At 36.8% G+C, this 25,462-nt stretch overlaps 7 protein-coding genes across 7 annotated transcripts in view; 3 read left to right on the top strand and 4 right to left on the bottom strand.

The window, feature by feature from the left end:
- CBG13231 overlaps positions 1-262 on the top strand; it is a gene marked incomplete at both ends in the record, with an annotated part of 2,804 nt that extends 2,542 nt beyond the window's left edge. The window contains one exon of the mRNA XM_002641328.2: positions 151-262. Within this exon, the coding sequence (XP_002641374.2) occupies positions 151-262 (112 nt within the window). The remainder of the gene's footprint in view (positions 1-150) is intronic.
- A 121-nt stretch (positions 263-383) lies between these two features.
- On the bottom strand, positions 384-2,177 carry CBG13230 (the record flags this gene model as incomplete). The annotated part of the gene is made up of 6 exons (XM_045243850.1): positions 384-515; positions 563-678; positions 728-818; positions 886-1,108; positions 1,157-1,280; positions 1,973-2,177. 6 exons carry the CDS (start codon positions 2,175-2,177, stop codon positions 384-386), a joined length of 891 nt encoding a protein of 296 aa, XP_045095099.1.
- A 3,914-nt stretch (positions 2,178-6,091) lies between these two features.
- On the top strand, positions 6,092-6,474 carry CBG13229 (the record flags this gene model as incomplete). The annotated part of the gene is made up of 2 exons (XM_002641326.1): positions 6,092-6,274; positions 6,322-6,474. The coding sequence occupies 2 exons, from the start codon at positions 6,092-6,094 to the stop codon at positions 6,472-6,474; spliced, it is 336 nt and encodes a 111-aa protein (XP_002641372.1).
- Positions 6,475-8,677: 2,203 nt separating this feature from the next.
- On the bottom strand, positions 8,678-9,124 carry CBG13228 (the record flags this gene model as incomplete). The annotated part of the gene is made up of 3 exons (XM_002641325.1): positions 8,678-8,779; positions 8,827-8,937; positions 8,984-9,124. The coding sequence occupies 3 exons, from the start codon at positions 9,122-9,124 to the stop codon at positions 8,678-8,680; spliced, it is 354 nt and encodes a 117-aa protein (XP_002641371.1).
- A 2,410-nt stretch (positions 9,125-11,534) lies between these two features.
- Positions 11,535-12,286, bottom strand: CBG13227 (the record flags this gene model as incomplete). Its single annotated transcript, XM_045243848.1, is given in 4 exon segments — positions 11,535-11,655; positions 11,667-11,745; positions 12,033-12,135; positions 12,185-12,286. The coding sequence occupies 4 exon segments, from the start codon at positions 12,284-12,286 to the stop codon at positions 11,535-11,537; spliced, it is 405 nt and encodes a 134-aa protein (XP_045095098.1).
- Positions 12,287-20,092: 7,806 nt separating this feature from the next.
- Cbr-mrt-2 lies at positions 20,093-21,114 on the top strand (the record flags this gene model as incomplete). The annotated part of the gene is made up of 6 exons (XM_002641323.1): positions 20,093-20,188; positions 20,235-20,390; positions 20,435-20,575; positions 20,619-20,699; positions 20,743-20,952; positions 20,995-21,114. The coding sequence occupies 6 exons, from the start codon at positions 20,093-20,095 to the stop codon at positions 21,112-21,114; spliced, it is 804 nt and encodes a 267-aa protein (XP_002641369.1).
- Positions 21,115-21,317: 203 nt separating this feature from the next.
- CBG13225 lies at positions 21,318-25,158 on the bottom strand (the record flags this gene model as incomplete). Its single annotated transcript, XM_045243847.1, has 7 exons — positions 21,318-21,471; positions 21,516-21,827; positions 21,875-22,244; positions 22,291-23,399; positions 23,771-24,339; positions 24,387-25,046; positions 25,084-25,158. 7 exons carry the CDS (start codon positions 25,156-25,158, stop codon positions 21,318-21,320), a joined length of 3,249 nt encoding a protein of 1,082 aa, XP_045095097.1.
- Between the last annotated feature and the right edge of the window lie 304 nt (positions 25,159-25,462).

Genomic DNA, 25,462 nt, shown 5'->3' with positions numbered 1-25,462 from the left:
GGCTAACTAGTAAAATGTTGCTGATATCCTGATAAAGATTTTACTAGTTAACCACTTTTTGATATCTTTCAAAAGAAGTGAGATATATAGGCTCAAAGTGGACGTTCCGGGTGTCGTTCTATTAGAGGTTTTACGGTAAATATTTTCCAGTTTGGGAAAAGAGTTGAACTTCGAAATGGGAAGAGTTTGGAGCATGTGTATCAATGATTCGGATGTCTTTTCTGTGGGTTTCGATTCAGGAGCTGTGGTTTCAAAGATTTGAATTTTCTCATGATTCAAAACACATTTATTTGAATTGTTCTATGTTTTCATTTTTATGAATACTGTGTGAATACAATGAATCTTTTATTCTGTAGAACCAAAAAGACAAATATAATTATTTATCACAGTCTCATGACAATATTATTTTGTCTATTAACTGGAACAGGCGACAGAGTCATCAATCGGCAAGACGAAGCGTTTTCATCATTCTTCACGAATTCACATTCAAATATCTGATCGAGTAGCTCATCACACTGAAAAAATAAATTTATTTCGAAAATTCTACAAATTTTGAACTCACCATTTTCATATTGTGATCATTAAATTTTCCAAGCTGTGAAAACTTTTTTCTGTCTCTGATGACGTTCTGTATTCCATTAAAAACCACTGTTTTCGCGTGCGAAAACGATTCTGATTCTGAAAATTCCTTGAATAAAAAAAAACAGATTGCAACTGAAGTAGTTACCATAATCCATTTCCGAACTGATAACATTTGCAAGACGGAACAGTTTTTGTAGGGACAAAATGTGATACGGACGATTCAGAAGTGTCACCATCTGAGATTTTTTGAATTCGGAATAAAATAGAAAACTCAATTCTTACCTCATAACTTCTCACAACCACTTCAATCAATTTCTCCATATCAGAAGTGCCTCCTAATCTGACAATTTTCTCATAAGCCACTGCTTCATAATCCAATAATTCTATCTTTTCACTGTGTCCTCTTCCGGCTTCAACTGAATCCAAAAACTCTGCCCACCATTTTGCGAACTTCATTGAATCATCCGATCCACTCGCAGCGTTTACCATTTCGGCATATGAATGATGGGCAAGAGAGATGAGGCACCTGAAATCAACTATCGAGTATATTTAGAAAAAGCAAAAATAATGTTACATGTCTACTGGTGACTCTCTGTTGGCACTTTCCACCAATCGAACACATCTGGAATAGATCTGTTGATCGTAAGCTTCGACGGCTTCTGTGTAAACGTTGTTGTCAACTGCTGATGAGGTGTCGGCTGAAAAATCAAAATATTAGAAGATTTATTTTTAAACCAAACTAGTTTTCTGTAAAATTTCAGTGGTTATAAGAAAATCAACAACATTGGAATTCGAAGAATTATAATTCTTCGGGACAATTTTAATATTTTGTCTGGAAAACTCCAGAAGTCACTCTGATTAATTTTATCTCTACTTTACCTTTTGCAATGTTTGAACATTTTCGAGAAATTCGAAAAAGAAAATCAAAATTTCGTTACAAAATGTCTCGTTATTCTATACCAGAGATGCACGGACAGCGAATTTTTTTTGTTCAGACAACGGACAACGGACAATGGACAAACATTTTTTCGACGGACAACGGACAACGGACTGTCCGTGCATCTCTGTTCCATACGTCCGATTGTTATGGTAAGAAATCCCCAGAATGGTTTTGCTCAATTCCAAAAACTTTAGAGGTCAAGCTTTGAACCAAACAAAAATCTCATATGTATTTTTTCTAGATTGAAACTGGCTGCAAATTTAGAACTTCCAGGTCATTTAGGTCTGAAAATGAAAAATTCTGGGAGTTTCAGAATGTTTAGTAATGTTTTTTTCCGAACTTTTCATTTTTTTTCTTCAATGTCAAGACCTTATAAGCTTTCTAAAGTTACAGCGAAAAATAAAACTTTTGTCCGATTCTATCCAAAATAATTCAAAATCAAGAACTCACAATAAATACTTCCAGTTCCACAAGAGCCGGGAGGTGTTAGGAGAATCGGTGTTGGAGCAACACTTCTCTCAACTTCTTTCTTGATTGTGCTCAATTTTTTGACGATTTCCTGCGCCACGAAATTCCATTCTTCACAATTCTCCAGGTGTTCATCCATCACTGCAAGCTGTTCCAAACTTTGTTGGATTTCTTGAATTCGTTTCATTACTGCAATTTTTCTGAATTTGGGTGATACTTTATATTATTCTGGTACTAAAAATCGGATCTGTGGAAGAGAAACGTCGGTGGCCGTGACACAACGAAAACTACAGTAACCTAAAACTGTTTTTTTAAATAAATATTCTTTCCTTTTTCACTGTTTTTCTGTTATTTTTTCCCGAACGATTCGGAAAAAAATTAACTGAAAACGCAGCAAATTCGAGAAAATAAAAATATTTAGGTTACGGTAGTTGTCGTTGTGGGACCTTCCGACTTCTTTGTACCAGAATAATGGCAAGTTCTAGAAAAAGAGCTCATGGTGTTTGAAAGAAGAAATAGACATGAAAAAGTTGGAGAAAACTCGAAAATCAATGAAAAACTGATAACGGAGAGGAAGAAAGAGATGATGAGAGAGGGAACAGAACAATATTTGCATTTTTTAGGATTACGATTGATTTGGAAATATTCAGGATTACAAAGGAACATGTGATTTTTGAAAACATGATCACTTAAAAACATTTTTTAGAAGGGATTGTTCAAAAAATAATCACTGAAAAAAAACTTGCAACACAAAAAAATCGGGAAAAATAAGTGATAAGATCCTTCTTTTCATGGAAAGAGCATTCGAGACGAAGAGACGCAGAGAAATCAGGTTGTGGCGAAAAGAGGGGGCCCCGCTTTAGAAGTACACACCATTATGACCTCTTGATAATCTCACTCGAGACGAATAAATATGATAATGATAGGGGAGCGAGAGAGACAGAAAAACCGGAAATGTACTGGATAGAGAAAAAGAAAAAAATGTGTGAGATTGGGAGAAAATTAAATGAGGAAATGTGAGAACGCGCATTGATATCTGAGAAAATTGGAGAAATTGGTAGACTTTGGTGTCGTTGGAGGTTTTGTTCAGTATTTTAAAATGCTGTTATTTTGGGAACAAATTTCACATTTCAGCAATTATCATAGATTTCGACAACATTTCCGACTGCCGTGAAACCTATAATAGACAGGGCCATCCACATTTTAAAGTTTGAGCTCGATTATCTCAATTCCTATGCAAAATATCAAAATTGTGTCAACTGACAAAACACTTCTGAAATTATGATAAACAATTCATCAGTTGACAACTATTTGATATTTTTCCAAGGAATCGAGATAATTAAACTCAAAGTAAAAAGTAGTGGGGTCTTCTATTACAGGTTTTATTGTAACGATATTTTGAGAAGTTGATATAATGATTCGAGAGTTAAGGTTAATTATGAAAAACTTTTCTAAATTTATGGTATAAATTTTCTGAATATGAAAAGTGAGTTTTGAATTTTGAAAATCTCAACTTTCCAAATTCGATTTCCAAACTTTTTTTGAGCTACAAACTTTATATTAAAAAATCAATGGTACTGAAAAGAAGTTATGGGTTGTAAAACTGCAAATGAAAAGTGTCACTCATTGGAAAATATTTGAATAAGTCAGTCGGTGGCAAAGAGAGAGATCATGCTCACAAACAATGCGAACAATGATCGGAACAAATAAAACAAGAGAACTAGTGTGCGAGATGAAGAGACGCAGACATGAGGAACACACGGAACAACTTTTCGAGAAGCAAAAGGAAGGAAGGAGAGGAAATGGATATATTTTACCCAGGTGAAAGAACAAATTCTGGATTTTCTGGATTTTTAAAGAATGATTGAGAGTTGATTCGAGAATGCAAATTGTAGGTTATTAGGGAATATAGAGTTTCAGAGACATCGCGCTTTCAATTTTTAGAGCACTAATTGACTTCGCAAGCTTATTAAATTTTTGAAGAACTAAACATTTTTTAAGTTTAGGTCAACCGTATCAACCGTAATCTAACATGTTTCGAATACCGTATTCCCTCTAATAGAATCCCACCCAAGTCGTCAACTTTGATCTCATTTAACTCGATTCCTGTGAAAGATATCTAAAATTTGTCAACTGATGAAACTTTAGTGATGTTATGATAAACATTGTACAGTTGACAAATTTTTTATGTCATTCACAGGAATCGAGATAATCGAGCTCAGAGTTTAAGATTTGGGTGGGCTAATATAGGGAGAACGGTTTTCAAGAAATTTGCTATCAGAACAAAACTGATAACTTCAGAAAAACACAATATTCATCATTAAAAATTAAATAGGATTTTTAATAGACATTGGATTCATAAAAATGTGTTCTGTGACATTATGGGATCCATAACTTCGTATTCAAGATTTCAGGGTTCTCAAGAATGAAGGGCAATATTTCTAGAGAGCTTGAAAAATTCTGAACGGATTGAGCAATTTTTGGCGAAAAAATGGTTTTCAACGAATATCCTGCAAATCTAGAACTTTCCGGAATATTTTTCACTGAAAACGTACGGGAATTTTTTTGTAAACTCACAGTATGGGACCCTTCTATTTGATGGGTTTCACGGTACATTTGAAAAGCTATTCTAAATTGGTTAGCATTGCCAATAAGTAGGTTTCAAGCTGTATATCTTATTTGGATGAATTACAAAAAAAAGGTCAAAAAATTAGCAGAACGGAAGAATCAAATTCAAACTTACTGTAAAGACCAGACGGGTCCCCACCCTGTCAAGTTTGAGCTCAATTATCTCAATTCCTGTGCAAGATTTATCAGTTGACAACTTTTCTACATATTTCACAGTAAATGCGATAATTGAGCTCAAATTCGAAAGTTAGGGAGGCCTTCTATTACAGGTTTTACTGTATTTCAAATCTAGTATGGACCCAGAAAAGACGAGTGCCACGTCACACTCACTCATATATGCTTATTCACAGAAAAAAGGCGAAAAGTGGTTGTCAGTGTCAAACACTTGACCCTTCTTTAAGCCTCCTTTAAACGGCTTATTCCACTGTGTAAACAATGACAAAAATTGAGGTAAACTGAGAGAAAAAATAAGTTTGAATATTTTCGAATAAACTGAAATGTAGGTGTTCGATCTCTTGAGACACAAACCCGCTTCCTGACGATAGGGGGATAAAGAAACGGAACACGATTTTTCTATTCATTTCAAAATCTCAAAGCTTCTTTTTTTTTCTTCGATAATTGCCAGGAACAGACGGTTCTTTTTTTTTTGAAAAGAATAGTTGACTAAGAAGAGATAAGTGTGAAAAAAACGAGGGAATAAATCCAAATATGGATGGATATAAAGGAATGAGAGAAAACTAGTTGATCGGATATAGAAAATGAGAATTAATGATGTTTTGGTGGTGTATTTACAAGAATCTGGGAGGGAGAAAATATTCAGAATGATTCATTGATTGCAGATTTTATGGTTTGAGGCACATATAGGAAAGAAACTATCAGAGAAATTTAGAAAAAAAAACAATTATCAAACTTCAGAACAATTCAGGTCAAATCCACTCTGAAATTATTAAATTTCGTCTGACCTAAACATATCGGTTTGATAATAAGGAGTACTGTGGGGAAAAAATTTTGAAAAATGAAAAGGATTACTGTAGGTTGAAAAATATTCGAAATTGAAACGGATTACTGTAGGTTGAAAAGGTGTCGAAAATTGCGCCCCAGAAAACTTTTAGGCCAGACGAAATTTAATAATTTCAAAGTTGGCGTGGATTTGACCTAAATATGTTTCAACACTCGCAATTTTTTTTTGCTCAACGTTTAAAGGTTTGACCTTCAGTCAACGAAATTTGACACGTTGCGCAGTGATTTCTCACGTTTGCTGGGGCGCGTGCTCCGACTATGTTTTTTGAAACAGTGTGTTACTGTAGGAAAAATATTCGACAACGGAAAGGATTACTATAGTTTTTTTCAACCTACTTCCCCAGTTGCAATTCTCGATTTTTCACTGTTTTTTGAATCCACGTCCTTCCTTAAAAATATCCACCAAGTCTCGGGAATTTTCCCACATTTCAAGACACGAATCAGTAACGAAAAATGTGGAAATCGTTGCTCTTGTTCGCTTTTCTATCCCAAACTGTCAATGGATATCTTCTATCAAAAAGTGATCCAATCTGTCGAGATGAAAGTTTTCTCTTTTATTGGAAATCAATGGATCCAGAAGTCACAAGTGGAAACAGTCCATTGGACATTACCAGTAATTGTTGCGTCTCTTTTCAGGTATTACAACTATTTGGAAACTAGAATTATCAATATTCATTTTTCAGATATGGTTCCGATTGATTTTGGTAATCTTTTTCCTGTTCTGGATCGCCACTTTCGTTCCAATCGTCGTCAATTTCATTGAAGGGACCGATAGAAGAACCAATTGTTGTGATGAGAAAAAGAAGAAGGAAAAGAAGAACACTGGAAAAGAATAGACCAGAAAATTTTTTTAAATCTCTGTGAATAAACTTTCTGTTTACTTTTTTAATTTTTTAATTACTGTAATGGCTTTGAAAACACTTGAAGAAAGAAATTCCGGATTTTCTCCAACGCTCAATTATCTCAATTTCTATGCAAGATATCAAAAATGTGTCGACTAATGAAATATTGGTGATATTGGAATAAATAATTTATCAGTTGACACAATTTTGATATCTTTCAAAGGAATCGAGATAATTGAGCTCAAAGTTGACGGTGTGGATGAGGGTGGGTTTATAAGAGAAAATACGGAACTTTGGAAAACAACGACTTTCAAAGTAAATGCATTTCAAAAGACATTTGGGACTCCCAAAGTGGGAGGAAAACAACAAAACCGTTGTTGTTCTCAAAAAAAAAGTTTGAAACAAACAGTTTTTGGAAAAGATTGATCATAAATGTTACACAGTTTTCTAGGCGCCCCACCAGAAAAAAACGAGAGGAATGTCGTTATTCTCGGGGCGGCAGCTTTTCCCTTTTTCTTTCGTATAATTAGTCACAATCAGCTGTTGTTGTCTCTGTCCTTTTTCTTCTCCATTATTCTCGAGGTCAAGAAAATTGTAATAATCATTCGCCGAGAAACTTATTGATGTTTGGGCAAAGAGAAAGGCTTGGTTTACGTTGTTTCTTGAGAAATACCGTTACCTAAAAAAAGTAAACCAACGAATCCAGTGGACTACCGTCCAATTTCTCTCACTTCGCACTTATGTAGACTGTATGAACGATGTATCTTAAGTAGACTAGCTCCCTATCTAGATGAGAGACAGTTTTGGAGTATGAATCAGCACGGTTTTAGAGCCAAAAAATCAACAGTTACTAATATGATGGAGACATTAACCGACTGGACCAATATGATTGAAAATAAGGGACAAGTTGATGTTATTTACCTAGATTTTTCTAAGGCTTTTGATAAGATTCCCCACGATAGGCTTCTTAACAAACTACTAAAACTCAACCTGAATTCTCACTTGTTAATGTGGCTTGATGATTTTCTTTCTGGTCGTAATTATAGAGTAAAGGTGGGGTCCACACTTTCAGGTTCAAAACGAGCAATTTGCGGAGTCCCGCAAGGGGCAGTTTTGTCCCCAGTTCTTTTTGGGATCTATGTTAATGAAATATCGTCTTTCCTCCCTCACGAAGTTCATTGTAAACAGTTTGCAGATGATACTAAACTATATGCCTCGATTAACGAAAATGATCCTGACAACCCGCTGCAAAAAAGCATAGACTTAATACAAAATTGGCCTGAAAAATCCAAACTAACAAGGCTAAATTTATCTTGTCTCAAGTTTTCCAGCAATTCAATAGTAAAAACACCCGATTAATGGTTCTTTTATACAAAGTTTTCATAAGGCCTGTGCTCGAATATGGTACGGTAATCAGTAGTCCCTTCAAATTATCAGATATTAAATTAATAGAATCAGTGCAAAACTCTTTCACAAGAAGACTGTATAGTCGTAAACTAGGAAGATATGTTAACCCAAACGATAAGAAATATAAATCTGCGAGCGAGCGCAACCTACTCTTTGGTCTTAATTCACTACACTCTAGACGCTTAGCAATAGACAGGAAAATGGTATCAAAAATGATATCGGAAAAAATAGGTCTGAACGTAACTGAATTTTTCGCGTCAACTGAAACACATACTAGAAGAAAGACACGATTTCTCTGGCCCATTCCTAAATCTAAACTAAGGCGAAACTTCTTTGTCAACCGCACTCTGAGTCTAATTGAGAACCCAAGGTCCCTTCTCTCTAATTTGTAAAATAATTTATTATTTCTGTTAATCATTTTTGCAGGTATAATTTTTATTCTGTATGCGTGTATGTGTTGATGGTTATGTGCTATTATTTGGAAATAGTGTTACTATTCGGTTCCCCACTTTAATTGAATGTGTTGTCTAGTTATTCGTGTATCTGTGTTTTGTGTGATTGTATTGTATTCCTTTTCTCTTTTTTCTCTTTTTCCACGACGGAAGGTCGTAATCAATAAATAAATAAATAAATTCGTTTTTTGTAGAATTTTGTCTACAATAACCCATAGAAACGTGCCTAATTCAGAAACTCGAAAATTCAAAAATTCGAAAATCTTTATTCATCTCTACACACACAATACAATAAAAAGTAATTTCGAGATGTTCTGTACGATGTGCTCCTTGAAATTCTAGGATGTCTGACTACTTCTTACAGAACAGCAAATGATTCCGATGAATGTGGAGATGATCATTATAAGTACAAGAACCGCAAGGGTAATGTACACCCAAATCTGAATAAAAGTCTTTTGTGACTTTCGATTCTTGATTCGATTTTTACCTGAAGAGCAAAGCAGCACTCAGCATTGTTATCACCACAGCAATTGTAGTAATGAGCAAATGAAGTCGAGCCACAAAATTTGCCATTTTGGCCTGGACAATAGGCTCCTCCCTGAAATTTTAGTACTTGAATAGAAAAATGGCTTCAATAATTTTACCTCAAGACTAATAAAGGCACTACCATTGGTGCCTTTCGCCGCACCGTAAGCAGCTCCCGCTCCCCCGTCGTTGCTTCCCGCCAAAACCAAACCGAGGGCGATGACAATCACACAAAATCCAAAAACTTTGAGGTTGAGCATGACCCTAAAATTCTGAACTCTGATTGAGAGGGGTCCTGAAATCAACTTACAGAGAATTTCCAAAGTGCGAAGCGCTATAAATAACGGTCTTCGAAGGTGTTCAACTCGAAGGGATAACCGGAAAATAGATGGAAGAAGAACTGATTCGTTGGATCAGATATTTGTGGCTGCAATATCTCGAGATAACGATCTAGTCAATGGAAATCGTGGTGTTTCGTGTTTTTGAGTTCACGTCTCAAAAGATTGGAGAAAAAAGGTTTCAGAGCCTAGGGGAATAAAAACAAAAAGGCAGTCCAAAAATGGATATTGTTAGAGGCATAAACGGTATATCTCAGTACACGAAAAGAGGAGAATGATCTCCGTTTTGGTCTAGACACTATTAGACCCCACTAATATACTAATAAAACGACAGCTCCTTCACTTTTACCCCGTCGTTAAAAACCAAGTTTGAATATAGTAGCTCAAAAATGACGGGTCAGAAAATCCAGAATTTGCTATTGCATTTCCTCTCTTTCCTTCCTTTTCGCAATTGATAACCTATTGAATAAATTTAATTCAAATGAGATATGACAAAAATCTGATTCCAGTACTAATGTATTCTTGCACATCTTCCCTTTATACACTATAAATTTTATGCGATTTTTTATGAAAAAGTTCTTTCTATCAAAAACGAAAATGAAATTTTTATACTTCCTAATTTTCAGTGAAGTTATCTTTGAAATGTTCAAATTTTGGAGTTTCCGAATTCTAGGTTTTCAAAATTTCTGAATTTTCGAGTTTCAGAATGTCAGAATTTAAGCATTTTTTGAAGTCCGTGTTTTGACTTTTCGAATTTCTAAATTTTCTAATTTCCGAATTTCCGTTCTTGGAATTTAACGAACGACCTAGTGGACAACCATCAAATGTTTCTAACAGTTTAATACGGTCAAGAACTGTCTAAAAACGTCAGATCTTAAACTTTCATTACCGCGGTGAGAAATAACGCCGTCAGAGAACGAGTTTGTCGAAATTCGCACCAAATCATGAAAAAATGAGCCTGGAGCTCCAAATGAGCAGTAAGTCAGTCAGTAAAATTGTGAAAAGCGAGCTCGAACTGACCCCATATCGTGTTCAAAAGACTGGAATTCTGTCGGAAAATAATAAACTGGTACGCATCCAGAAGTGGAAACCTCCATTTGCTGACACGCGCCAAAATGAGCACATGAATAGGATGTTTGCCGACTAGAAACTCTTCACGGCGGAAGCCAATTTCTTAGTAAAAAGCTATCTTGTTTTTTCCCGAGGTCTGAGGTTTCTAATGAGCATAGTAACATAACCAACAGAGCTACCTATCCTCAGAACGACGTCGTTTTTGGTGCAACAACCCCCGAACTCTGATTTTAGTAAATCTTGGGGTGAAAATCGACGAAGAGTACTAGTAGGAGGAGATTTTTGTGTGACATGTGCTTCCGTGGACCAAATTCTATCTTAAAAACCATGTTTGGACTGTTCAACAGGATTCTGCTCTCGTCTGCGAGGCGAAAATCGTTCCACCAGGTTGCACGGTCCACTTTTCAAGATTCAGCATGACTTGCAAACGACCAGCCACGTCGGCAGACATGAACCTACTCAGGCGTCGCCGGTTACTTCTGGCAGGAGCTTGTTCAGATTCCGGCAAAGATATTGTGGGAAGCCGACCAAGATCCGACAAATTACCGGCCAGCTTTCGACCTCTTAACACGCAGCGCCTTCAAATTCCGGCCAAATTCTGACTATTGTCCGTCCCACTGCTGTCAGTGGGCAGCTTCTGACCAAAATCTGACCAAAATCCGTCCAAAAGCCGAACCCCCTTCAACTTCGTCCAGAAGTTGCAAGCCGACAGCCGAGATACTGACCTATTCCGTATATGGAATTTTTCAATCAAGAGACCGAGCACGTCCACAACCCAATTTGAAGTCATTGGAAAAAGTTTGGACCTAGAATGTGCCAAGTTATCTCCAAAACACCCCCCGTGCCACAGTAGATGCGTTCCCGAAGAGACACATGGATCTTGCGAAGAACAAAGGCAATCGCTTCGAACAACTTTTATAATTTCATGTTTAGAAAGTATTCAGTAAGCTATTGTTAAATTTTCAAGTCTATTCGAGTATTTTCGGAGAAGTTACAGCACTTTGAATGTGTTACCATACTTTTGGGCCACCCTGTATGTTTCCATTTGCTGCCCATTTGAAAACATTTACCTAAAGAAATTTTTTTTTCTAATTTTTATTAGCATTGATAATCGAGTAAATGAAAAAATAATCGGGTTAAAATTGAAGCTTTCAAAGCAATAAAATGCAAAATTACATTATGGAAAATCTGTTTTTATGCAAGGTTATGAAAGTTGATGAAAAAGTGCATTTGAGCCATTGTTTTTTGGGGAGTAATTGTATTAGTAAAAATAAAGGACTTGCGAGTATCTGAAATTAAAACTAGGGGTCGGGGGTTGAAAAGGCGAAGAGAAAGAAAGAAAAACGGAATCAGGGGGAAAAATCAAGATCCTTCCGAATTTACTTGCGGCAGCAGACGCAACGGACAAGGGAGATGACGAAGGAGGCGATGAAAATGACTCCGAAGAGAGCAAGAGTCACCCAGACCCAGGTCTGAAAATCATAAAGTTATGGTGGGATAGGATTACGGTAGAAAATAGCGTGCACACAGGTCTATTAGTAAACTAGCAGCTTTAAAATAACGCTTCCATTTCGGCCGGTCGAAACTTGGAGGCGGCCGACCGACAGAGCTGACCGATCGGTTAGTCGGCTGGGTCCGGTCGGTCGGCTAAATTTCCCGACCGAATGGTAACCATATTGAGTAGGATAGGGATACGTCAGTGACTAGGCACACTGAAACAAAAAAGTTTGAAATGCATCGCTAACCTGAAGATTGAAGCAGCACTCTTTGTTGAGATCCCCACAGCACTTCCAGTAGTGGAAGATGCTTGAAGTTCCGCATTTGGTTCCTACCAATGGGACTGGGCAGTAGGTGTCTCCGTCCTGAAAATTGGTTATTCGGAATATAATAACTTTTATGAAACTACAGTACCTTGGTAGTTGTCACCTCGTTGACTGCACTCTTCACATCGTGTTCCACATTTGCAGCCAATGCGATTCCGATGCAAGCAGCAAGAGCCAAATAGGACATCATGTTCGATGGTTTGAAGGTTCTGAAGGTCTCTTTGTGATACTTTTTTTTGAAAATTTGAAGGAAGAAATTGAGAAGACAACCAAAAAAAAGTGGTGGTGGGCAGTTTGGTTTCTTTTCTCAAAAGAGAGATAATTTCACAAGATTGTGGATGGGGGACCGAGGAAATAGTATATGAATCGGAGGAGACGCAGAGAAGGAAGAGGCGGTCAGAGATTAAAGAAGGAGGACAATTTTTTTCTTGAGAAAAAAATGGACCACTAAAGATAGATGGGTGGATGTGTCTTCTTCGGTTTGTGGTCTTTTTGGAAAAAAAAAGTGAAAAGTCGGAGTGGCGAGAGATAGAAAAGTTCAAATGTTGCATTTTTATCAATGCCCTATGATACCGAATTCCAAGTCATATGGAAAAAAAAACTGTAGGTGAAAGGAAACTAGTCATCAAAATATTTATTGTTTGTTGTTTTGTGGTTGTTGATGCACTTTTTGAAATGGTGATTGACCCTCATCAGAAATTAATATGGGTCACATTTTAGGTTTTAATATGGAATAGAACGTTAAACTTTTAGGAAATTTAGGAGAAATTTGTTACCATAAACGCTCTCATAGAAGAGATCCCTTCTTTTTCATGTGTAAGATATCAAAAAAGGTCAACTAATGAAATATTTTTCGAATTATGATAATTGGTTTATCAGTTGACAGCTTTTTGATATCGTTTACAGGAATCGAGGTAAATTAGCTCAAAGTTAGGGAGCCCTTCTATTCAAGGTTTTTCTGTATGGTTAAGGATCTTAATATAAATTGTGTGGAGGAGTAAGGTCAATATCATTACAATTTCAAAAAAAAAACGAATTGGCCATCTGTTGGCCATGTGGTGGCCAGGTTGCCAAGCTCCTGGATGATGTCACCAGGCAAAAATTTTCCATAAATTTGGGAAAAAATAACGGTCATTGATCTACAAAATTAAAAATTCTTCAAACTTGTCTGAAAATTTCAGAAAACAAAAAATCTACTTTTAGAATAGATACCAAAAAATATGTCACCTGCGAATTTGCTCTTTACATGTTGTTTTTCTTTTCGAAATTTTAGGGTCACTTTCGTATAAACTAAATTCTCAACAGTTATCTACCGTAATGCCTGTGATAGAAGGACCCCTGGGCCCCCACCTTGTCAACTTTGAGGTTAATTATCTCGGTTTATGTGCAAGCTATAAAAAATGTGTCAACTGATAAAATATTGATGATATTATGATGAACAATGTATTAGTTGGCAATTTCTTTATATCGTTCCCAGGAACCGAGATAAATTGGCTCAAAGTTGGAAGCTCTTTTATTACAGGGTATTTTTGTTTGTCCCCTAGAATCTACAGTATGTCCAACTACAGCAAACTACTAAGTGCAAATAACGAAATATTAGATTCATTCTATACTTTAAACTTTCCAAAAAAAGATTTTTATTCAAAAAGTTGCAACATAAACAACCACGAGTGCCTTGTGTGGTATCCTCTCCCATTTCCCAAGTATTGGTCGAAATTCGAAAAGTTGTGAAGGACGTTTTTTGTTGGGAAAAATAATTGGGAGGTAAACGAAACGATGTTAGGGAAGAGAGAGAGAGAGAGAGAGAGAGAGAGAGAGAGAGAGAGAGGCACAAAGAAGGAGAGCAAAAAGTTTGATCAAACAATTCGAACAAATTTGTACACGATTTTCGGAATGTGTTCGTCATGCTTGTATGGAGAAACACCTTTTAATATTGTCTATTCAGATTTCCCACATCATCTGATGCAGAATTCAGGGTTGAAAGATTCTGAACAAATAGGCACGAGGACAGATTCAGAAGTCGTGTGGCAGGAATTCAGTTGATGTAGGTGTCGTCGAGGGAATAGTGAGATCAGAGAACTATAAAGTTGGGCAAATATATATTCATTACTGTATACTTTACTTCGATGGAGCGCGGATTCAACGAATTTGGGAACAAAAAGGTCTCAGAAACCATCGAACTATCGAATGAATTCCTTTTTTCTCTGACCCCTAAAAAACATTCGAAAGTGTTTAAGAATGCATTGAACGACTTTGGTGCGATCTTTGGCACTTTATCTTTTCCCAATTTTAGCTTTTTGTCCCTAAAAAATTTCGTAAAGTGAACATTTTGATTTCAAATGAATAAAAAAGTAAATTTTTGACATGATGAAAAATAGAATTCAGTTGTCAGAAATGTCAAAAATGGGTTTTTTGTGTTTCTGCTTCCTAATTCGATTTGATTTTCATATTTTACAATTTTGGGAAATCACTCTGTGGTACGAAGTTGTGGATGATGAATTACCGTAAAACCTGTAATAAATGTGTCAACTGACAAAAATTTGTGATATCATGATAAATGGTTTATCAGTTAACAACTTCTTTATAACTTTGACAAGAACCGAAATAAATTGGTTCAAGGTTAAAAGTTAGGGGGCCCTTCTATTACAGGTTTCTGGTAATTTTCAGGTTTCAAGCAGCTTAATTCGCTAACTGTAAGTAAAAAGCCCCAAATGCTACAACGGATACGAACAGCCATTTCCCTAGTATAGAATTCCGAAATGTATTGTTCTGATAGTAAAAACGGGATTTTTGATTAGACATTGCTCCCGAACATTAAAAAATGGATTCGAAAAAAGTAACTTCTCTACAAATCCCCAGCTACACATCTACTGGAAAGAAATCCAAAAAAATAGAGAGAACAAGAGATCAAAGAAAAATAGATTGGAAAATTGAAAACGAAAAAAAGGAGAATGATTCGAGAAAAGAAAGCGAAAAGACCTATTATGGGAACATGACAGGAAACAAATGAAAGAGAAAAAAGAATAGAGAAAAGGAAACGGAAAAATGAGAGAGAGAGAGATTTGTGTTTGGTTTTTTTGGTTTTTGGAATTTCAAGAACTTTTTGGAAAGGAGCTGAAAAAGAGTTTTAAATTGAAGTCTCAGGCTGATATCCTATATGATGTATATATTGTTTTTTTTTGGAACAATGACATCAATTGTTTATTTTATTTCCACAAAATGATTCATATTCAGTGTCAGATTGCTTTCTGAAAATGATCAGAAACTAACAAAAAATAGAACACGGCTCTAACTTGACGCAATATCTAGTACTATTCTTCTCATTTTCTTCAATTCTGACTATTTTTATTTCAAGAGGAATTCATTTCGTAAAATGTCAAGGAGGGGTTTTCTAGTGGAAATCAGGTGTGAGGGAATAGAATACAAGGTCACGACCACCAATAAGTGAGTCACAATGGAGGGAAAAGATTTTTTGAATTCTGTATAGTTCTGGTGATTCATGAAAACAAATACATTTTAAAGTTATGGAGGACTGCAATAGATTTTAGAACCAGAGTGAATATATCGGTTTTTGCAAAAGTAGCGCTTTTCACAATTAAAGGGAACTCGAACCAATTTTTTTTTATTTCATTAAAATTTTCAAGCACCGGTCGATAAGATATACAAACCCGCATTTTCAGTTGGTAATCGGCAACATTGACCATTTTCAGGAATGAGGAGCTCGGCAAACAGGTTTTCGATCAATTTTTAATTTAGGTCTGTTTTACACCTTCCATACTTTTCAAAGGGATCGGAAACTTGACAGTCGAGCTCCAGACACCTGAAAATAGTCTAAATGGCCAAAAATCAACCGAACAATTTTTGTAAATCTCACTGTATGTATTCTCTTAATATTATTGCAAAATAAATTTGAAAAACTATCTGAAATCCCGAAAAAAATGAAAAGAAAAAAAATTGAAAACAAATAAAAAAATTTCAGACTCTTTGTGCGATAAACATTTTGGTCAGAGAAAAAGACAGTTCAACGTTTGTGTAGTTTGCCCAAAAATATCTGGAGAACTTACCCTTGCAAAATCAAAAAAAAAAGAAAAAACGAAAAAATCTGGGTGGCGTTTTATTCTTTTGCGAGTAAAGAATTCTTGGTTGTTTCTCTGGTAGATCCACTTTCACTAAAAGCTTTTCCGAAATCGACCGAAATCCAATTACATTTACCAACCATCTCATTTCCATTTTTCATCCTCTTCTAATTGCCACGTCACATTGATTTTAACTCAATTTTCTTCTAATTAGAGTCTGATATATTCCTATCCTGGTGCAGGAGTACTTTGAATGATTGGTTTTGCATCTAACCCAAAAATTTGAAAAAAGGGAAATATTTAGTAAAACAAAATAGTATTGTGTTTTCTTTTTCTTGTTCACAAGAGTATTCTTCTTTTTCTTCTTCTTTTGGACAGAGATTCAGCGATTTCCACAAGACCACCGGATGAAAATAGGGACAACAAAATGCAGAGAATTAGTGTCAAAAGTGGAGAGAGGGAGAGAAAAAACAATGAACTGAAGATGATTATTGTTCCAGAATGGGCGATGGGGGACGTCGAGAATAAGAGAGAACTGGATATAACTTTTTGGGTACATAATTTGGTTGTTTGGGTTTTGGGGGATTGGAGGGATGGCATAGAAAAAATGGTGCTAAAATACCAAACTTTAAAAAAATTGGTTGACAAAATTGTTCTGATCAATTTTGCCAACCAGCCTCAAAAATGACCATCAAAAATGTTTTCTTTATAATCATTTGAAATATTTTCAATGCTTCAACTTATGACATATTTTTAACAGAATGGGGCGGAGCCAAAAACAAAATGAAGTATTCATGTATTGTTCACACATTAAATACCGTAAACACTCTAATATAATGACCGCCCTAACTGTCAACTTGGAGCGTATATATCTCACTTCCCCTAAAAGATATCAAAAACTGGTATACTGAACAAATGTTTATCATATTATCAGCAACGTTTTATCAGTTGACAACTTTTCGATCCCTTTAACAGAAAATGAGATATATGGGCTCTTAGTTGGAACTTCAGGAACACTTCTATTACATGTTTTAGGGTATTTGGGAAAGAAGGGGCGGGCCCAAAACTAAAAAGGACAAATTTGTTTAAAGTAATATTAATATATTGCTCACACTTTAAACATTTTTAGCATCACAAAATAGCAAAAAGCTAGTGTCATAGAATGATCCTTTTTCAGATCAGAATATCAACTGAATTTTCAAATGAGTTTTTTCTTAATTAAAACTAGCAGATGGTAATTAAACATCTCATTATTTCTATAATTGTTTCATATTTCAGTTATACATTTTTTTTCCTAATGTCCTTGACTATTATTCCTATCTCCTCCTCAATATAAAACTGCTCATGATCAAAAACCATCCATTTTCTTCTCTCAACTTGTCTTGAACCAATAAAATTTGAAGCGAAAAATGAGCAAAAAAAGATGGGGCTCCGCCTAACAAACCAGAACTGAAAAACGTCGCGACACACAAATTTTCCAAAAAAAGGAGGTCCGTTGGGGGGAGAGAATGCGAATAACAAGTTTTGCAGAATTTATTGACACATGGATATAAAAAATGAATAGGGATGAGACGAGAGGAAGGAAAAAAGGGAACGGGGTGTGTGGAACTAGAAAGAAAAGAAATCAATTGAGAGGGTAAATATTTACATTTTGACCTCGTTTTGTTGGGATTTTGGGGAAGAAAATGGTGAATGTGATCTAAAGAACAACAAAAAATAATTGACAGACAGGAAGTGGAATGTTTGGCTTCACTTATACTCTTCCTTATAAAGCTAGCCTTCATTTCGATACTCCTTGAATTGGTACTACAGTATCTACCGTATTCTGTGCGAAATATTTTACTTTGGTCTAATTGCAATGCAAACTGTGACCGAAAATGTGCCGGTGGGCGGAGCTTAGGTTCGGTAGTAAGATCCAAAAGCACATTTATAGGAGCATCTGTTTTTTTGGGCCTTTTTTTATAATTTTTTGATGAATTTTATAGATTTTTTATGAGTTTCCTTGTTTTTTATGCAACTTATTGAGATTTGTCGAAATTTCGTGAAAAAAGTATTCTTCCGATTTTTCGAAGAATTTCAGATTTTTCAACTTTTGTTTTACGAAAACTCGACCTAATCTAACGAAAATCGCAATAAAACAATGTAAATTATCAAAAAAACGGGGAAAAATATGCCAGGAAATAAATAAAAAAACTACAAAAAATTTTGAAAAAAAAAATTTTCACAAAATTCCGACAAACCGCCAAAACCGCAAAAAACCGAAATTGTAAAAAATCGAACAACGAAAAATTAGACCAGAAAAAATTACGAAAAATACATGCTCCTTTAAGGATTTCGATACCAGACATAAGCTCCGCCCACTCTCGAATTTTCGGCGCAAAGCGAATTGAAATTCAACCAGACTAATACTACAGTATCTACCCTATTCTTCACAAAACATACAAATTTTTGGGTGTATTTTATTCTTTCTGGAATGTTGACGAAAAAAGAAAAAAAAAGGAAAGCGGGAAAAATATGGAAAGCGCAATGATGTATGAACAAATTGCGCTGGTTGGTGGGGGTCCGAACTGCCGAGCTCCACGGAAATTTCGCTCCAAAATTGCTCTTTTTGGCGACGACTAGGAGGAAGGATTTCATAATAGTGTGCGTGATTGCTGCTGAAGCCAGTGGGGGGCGTTTTTTTCTCAACTTTCTGAGCAGAATCTCATCCGGGTGTCGAAAGGAAAAAGAGCACAAATTTCGAAGACGACTATGATGATCGGTTTTGGGCACGAAGGCTAAAAAAGACGACAAATTCGCAAGTCAGTGTCACGCAATCAGCTTCTGAGCTCGGATGGGCACACGCAAACAAAATTTGAAAAAAAAAGAGAGAAGGCGGGAGAAAGTACTTTACACAGTGAGCAATGGCCACATGTCGTCCCTCATCATTTTCTCACAATTTTTTGAGAAAGCGAGAAACGAAATGTTACACTAACACAAAGAAAAGATTCAAAGATTCAAAAAACTTTTGCACAGAATATAGAAATCTATAGTTACAGTAAGACACTTCTAGCGAACCGGGTTGCTAAATTACAGTTCGACAAACTTGAAAAAACAGGTTGATTACAACATGATGAATTGAAAATTAAGTTCAAGAATCAAATTTTGAATGGGGCAGATCATAAAGATTGGAAGAAAAAAATTGAAAAAAGTTTTCGCAAATCCCAGGATTACTAGGTTGGAAAACATTTGAAAATACAAAGATTACTGTAGAAAGAAAAATATAAAACAATGCAAAGGATTACTGTTAAATAGAAAAACCTTCGAAAATGAAAGGACTACTGTAGTCTGAAACATATTTGAAAATGAAATGGATTACTGTAAGTTGAAAAATATTTGAAAATTGAAAAGATTACTGAATATTGAAAAATATTTGAAAAGATAAAAAATTATTATGCTGATATGCAAAAATCGAACTGTGGAATAGGAAATCTGGTGGCGGCGGCCACGGCCGAAGCACCGTAGTTGAAAAATATAAATTACTTTAAGAAAATCAAGCGAAAATCCATAGTAATCTAGAAAGAAGGGCTGGTCCTTTTGTCCTGATTTCTCTGAACTTTTGTCCTGATTTCTCTGAACTCTATATAATTTTATATCTTTTTTTTCTTTCAAATATGCAGAACCTTTATTGTAAATCTCCCTGCAATTGTTGATCATTGTTTCAGTGTAGTAACAGCTGTCTAATAAGACATTTCAGCAACACGAAATTTAAACTAGCGCGCAAAACATTTCAATGGCCTAGAAACCGAATACGGTGTACCCTTCTCGGACAACAGCGCGAATGTCTCAATTTTTGAAAAAAATGTGCTAGCACATGTGCTTCTTCTCAAACAAATATTCGTTATTTTTCAGCATAATAATCAAAATTCAAAATTTAAAAAATGGAGTTAGAAACGGGTCAGGTGACAGTTATGGAGATGAAAAAAGAGAATGTAAAAGAGCTCGCACAGATTCTCAAGACAGTGGTTTTCAAAGATGTAAGCTTCGTTTCAGTTATTTTTCGTAAAACTTTAATTTTTGCAGTTTGGGATGCTTTATGCATTTGAAACGGGCTTAAAAATCACAGTGGACGACGGAGCATTCCAGCAGGCCAACGCTTTTCTCAATTCGGCGTTCTTTTCAGATTATAAAGTTAGAGAAGATCGGATTGCGTTGAAGCTACCGATTAAGACAATTTATGTGAGATTTTAAAAATCAAGCTAAAATAATTAAACGAATTTCAGGAGTTTCTAAGCATCCCAGAAGGAAACTCGAATTCTGTAAAGTTTTCGTACTCTGGAATGTTCGATCCGCTGAAATTACTCATTGAAGAATCCGATGGTTGTGTTATCAGAGGCAAATTCAACAGTTCGATTGCAGATCAAGTGAGGTAAATAATTTTTGATTCAACATTTCTTTTTTTTTCAGGAACTAGACTTTGAGTTCGACGATTCGGCGGTTCCAGTGACTTATTTACTCAAAACACAAGTTCTAAAGGATATTTTTCGAGTAAGTATAAAATAAAACAACCTAAATATTCTTATAAATTTAGGATTTCGACGACACCAGTCGCACTGTGAAAATGAGTTTTTCGAGTTCTGTGATTTGTTTTTCAACGGTTGGGGAGGTTGGAGAAACAACAGTATCGATTCCTTCTCGAAGCCTCCAAATGGAAAGTGCGAAGTGCACAGAAGAAGTGGAACACAGTTATCAGTTATCACTTTTGCATCGAATGAACCCTGCATTTGCGTTGGCGTCTAAGGTATAAAATTAGTTTCGAACGTTTCGAATTATGAAATTTCAGCTCATTCTCCGAGTCGACGAACGCGGAGTGCTTTCTTGTCAGTTTTCAATCGATCACGGAGAGTGTCGCACAAGTTACATAGAATTTTTAACCGTTCCCACCACCGAAACTGATGGATAAAATTGTTTTTGGTCGACTTTGACACTGAATTTTCATTATGAAAAGTTCAGAATTCTTAACTGTAGAAACTGAGCTAATTTAAAAAATTAGTGAAATCTAGATTGAATGCAATACAACCGAAGAAAACTCGTAAGCAGGTGAACGGGGAGGTAATTAAAAATAAGAATGACATTATTTGACATGATCAGCGCTAGTATGCACAGTTATTTATCGATTCCGAACAGCATACGAATGTCGGCTGTGGTGAGCTTGTTCATTTTGCGAGTAGCGGTTCCATCTAATACCGACGCCGCTAATGTCATTTTCTTTTCTTGAAGTTCCACGACGCGTTGCTCAATTGTGTTCTTCACGATGAGTCTGGAATGAATAGATGCATAAAATTTTCAATAAACTCAACAAACCTATGAATGTAAACTGGTTTCTTTTGACCCATTCTGTAAATTCGATCACAAGCTTGCTGCTCCAGCGCCGGGTTCCAATGCAAGTCAATCATCACCAAATGGTTTCCGCCAACCAAATTCAATCCAACACCCCCGGCAGTTAGGGAGAGGAGCATGACTCGTGCACCGCCCTTTTCCTGGTTGAAACTGTCCACACGCTCCTGACGATCTTTGACTTGAACTTGTCCCGTGATGGATGTATAGTTATGTCCTCCGTTTTGAATGTGCTGCTCAACCAGATTGAGTACCGATGTCCACTGGGAAACGATAACTCTGGAAAAAAGAAGCCATGGTGAAACGTTCTAGATATCATAACCTACACTTTCTCCTTCTTCTCCAAGATATCCTCAACGATCTCCAGCGTTTTCTGCATTTTACAACTAATATATCCAGTATCGAAAATGCAAGTTGCGGTTTTTCTCTTTGGGGACTCTTTGGTCTTTTCCTCTTTTTCGTCGTCATCACTCTCATCAGCCAATGTTAAATCCGCCATAGTCTTCTCCATTAAAACTCCAAGCTCATCGACATCAATGTTCTCATCATCGCCACCGTTGATTTTGAACGCGTCTAAATCCATTCCAGATTTCGTGATATGGAAGTGGACACATGCTTGACGAAGGCGCATGAGAAGGACAAGAATGCACGACATGTTCTGGAACTTTGAATTGGCTGCCAGATTTCTGGGACCCACTGAAAATAGTTGTATTTTTGAACGACTATCACTGAAATTCCCTACCGTTGAACGGATTCAACATATCCTCATCAGCTCCACGTTGACGACGCCTTCTAACATATCCGAAGTTGTTAATATCATCAGTGTTCGCCACGATTTGTTTGACCAATTTTTGAGCGGCTTCCATCATGATCAAATAGGCATCAGCTTCATCGTTACCCATTTCCAACTCATGAACTTGAACAGTTTTTGGTTCCAAGTTTACAATTTTCTTATTGGTCACAGAGCATGTTTGGTCTTTTGTGCGACGAAGAAGCAAGTTCTTGGTAAGCAAATTGACTCGATCTGACGACATAGTCTTCATTGGCATAATCGATTCTTGCCAAAACTTGCGATCACTGAACAATGGAATTCGGAGGAACTTTATGAGACTGTACAGATCCCAGAGATTGTTGTGAATTGGTGTTCCCGAAAGACACCAACGAGAGAATGCGGAGAGTGTACAAACCGCTTTGGAGCATTGGGAGAGACGATTCTTGATAGCGTGAGCTTCATCAAGAATCACACGAGACCATCCGACTTGGGCAAGTGGAGAGTCATCTTTCGCACCACGGCGACGACGTCTAACTTCGTCATCTGAAACATCGGAGTCCGAATCTTTTTCCTTCGTCGCGGACGTCTTTTTTCCCATCAACTCATTTGCTGCGAGAGTGTATGTAGTGATAACCACATCATAACGAGCCAACTTCTTTGGTTCAATCTCTCTTTGCTTCTTGGTTCCATGAAACATGAAAACTGACAGTGTATCTTGCTCCAGTCGCCTGTCAATTTCCGCTTTCCATTGATGAATCAATGAAGCTGGTGCGATGATCAATGTACCGTTCGAAGGATAAAGACCTTCATTCTTCGATGCTTCTCGCTTCGCTTTGTCATCAGCATCCTCTCCAGCTTCCTTTCTGGCTTTTCGAGCGACCTTCTGATGAACAATCAGTGATATCATAGAGAGCGTTTTTCCAAGACCCATATCATCAGCCAAGATTCCACCTGAATGTGGCTGAGCTTCACGCCAGAGCAACCATGTTAATCCGCCCTTTTGATGTGGCATCAAATCGACAAGAAGGCCGTTCGGAGTCTCGGTGAGATCTGTTTCAGCTGGGATCGTGTTCATGGCACTGAAAAGAAGAGATTTATTAAAGGTTTTTTCTTTGACCCCTTTTTTTATCACGTTCTGATCTAAAATCATGAATGCAATAAAAACTGCCCCTTTTTATATCCCTTCGCGGGTATAAAACCAAGAAAAATCGTCGTTTAAGTTGTACTCAGAACCATGAATTTCTATATTCTGTTCGTGTTCGCTATCATGCTAATCTCCTATGTTCATTCCGATGGTGAGGTCTTCAACTCGTTCGCCAAACCGAAAAGATTCCCAAAAAAGTCTGGAGTTCACAAGGAAGGAACCGTCATTCTTGGCCCACCAAGACACTGATCCCATTGTTTTTTGAATTGAGTTAATAAAGATTTTTCAAGCAAATTGCATACTTACTCTGCCAATTGATTCGTCAAACGATCGGAGATTTTTCCGACTCTTCGAATTTTGTCCTCTGTCATTTTTCCACTCATGATTTTTCTTCCGTTTTTGTCGAGCATCGCTCCGAAATCTGGCTGGGGAAGAGGAGCAATCAGATTTTTCGGAGGTGGCTTAGAAGGGGCTGGTCCCGGGGCTTTGTCTTCTTCAACGTCTTCTTCTTTTACAATATTCAACACATCTTCTCCATTTTCTCGTCGCCTATCCATTTCTTTCGAAATTCGGTCACAATCATTCATGAGACGAGCTCCTTTATCCGGAAGATTATTGCTGTACATCGCAAGTTGCATCAATTTCTGTCTTCTTGCTTCCAACTCTTGCATAGACTGCTTCGCGAACTCAGAAGCAGTAAATGGAGAAACTGGTTTTTTCTTCGGAGAAACTGCCGTCTTTATTGGAGAAATCGGGGTAGTTCGAAAGGTGTGTTGCTGAATTGGAGAGGCTGGGAATTGTGTTTGTGGAGAATTCTCGTTGGCACTGATCAAGAAATCGGTTTCCGAGCGGTTGGGAGTTTTCAATGGAGATCCCTGAAGTTTGTAATTTGAGAACTAGTTTTATTGTATTTGAATCTTACCATTGATGCGTCAGAATCAGATGATATCGCAGAATTCTTCTTAACAATTGGGGAAAGACCTGAAGTGAACAGCTCCGGATCCTTGTTAACAGGACTCGTGTTGACTCCCCATCCGCCTTTTTGAGAATTGCTAGAACTTCCTCCCAATGACGAATCTTTGTTGTTCTTTAGAGTTTTGCGGAGAAGACGTTCACGAAGTTGTTGCTTGGATCTTATATCTGATGTTTCAGTCAGCCTTTTTGTGATTGGAGTAACTGGATGTTCGTTTTCCGAATCGATGAAACTACGGGAACGATCATGACTTTCCGTCGAGTTTCGGGAGCTTCCGTATGTCGACGACACATTTCGAGACGAGTTAGCTTTTGAATTGGGAGTCGAGGTCACGATGCTGGCACGAGATGTATCAGAGAGATTCGAAGTTAAGGGCTCAACGACCGTTTCCGGCGGATTAGAACTTGCAGCCGAACGCATCGATTCGTTTCTCGAAGAATCGGCAGATCGATCAGTTCTTCGTGCGTCGGATGATTCAGTTTTTGATGAACCTGAGACATCGGATTGCTCCGATTCCGACACATCCGATGATTCCTTATTGTTTTCGTTCCCTTCGGACTCCGATTCATCAGAATCCAATATTATCTTTTTTGACTGGAAAATGGTTTTCTACTATATTTCATAAACGAATTCAAATGTGTTTTACCATCTTTATCTTTGAATTCTCATCCTCGTCTTCAGATGAGCTGATAATCACGCGGGATGTTCGGTAGGCGGACATCCTGAAACAGTTCACCGTTTGCGGTAAAAGTTAAAAGAAATCGAAAACTTTATCAACCGAAAAGTGCGATTTTGGAGAAAAAAATCCGACGAGGGAAAGTGAAAAATTGAAGTTGCAGCCGACAAGTTTCTCTTTCTCTGTCACCTCTCGTTCGTGCAAAAAGGGCGCGAATTTGTTTAGTTTTTGAAATTTGTTAATTCCGAAGCTGTCAGGTTTTCTCATTGAAAGTTGTAAATAAAAAAAGGCTCCGTATCACGTTTTTCACTTTTAACGTTACAGTGAGTCGATACTCAGCGAATAAAAT

The sequence above is a fragment of the Caenorhabditis briggsae genome, assembly GCF_000004555.2.
Source record: "Caenorhabditis briggsae complete genome, chrIII, whole genome shotgun sequence".
Taxonomy (NCBI): Eukaryota; Metazoa; Nematoda; class Chromadorea; order Rhabditida; family Rhabditidae; genus Caenorhabditis; species Caenorhabditis briggsae.
The sequence above is the reverse complement of the archived record's forward strand: the minus strand, read 5'-3'. Positions and strand labels throughout refer to the sequence as shown.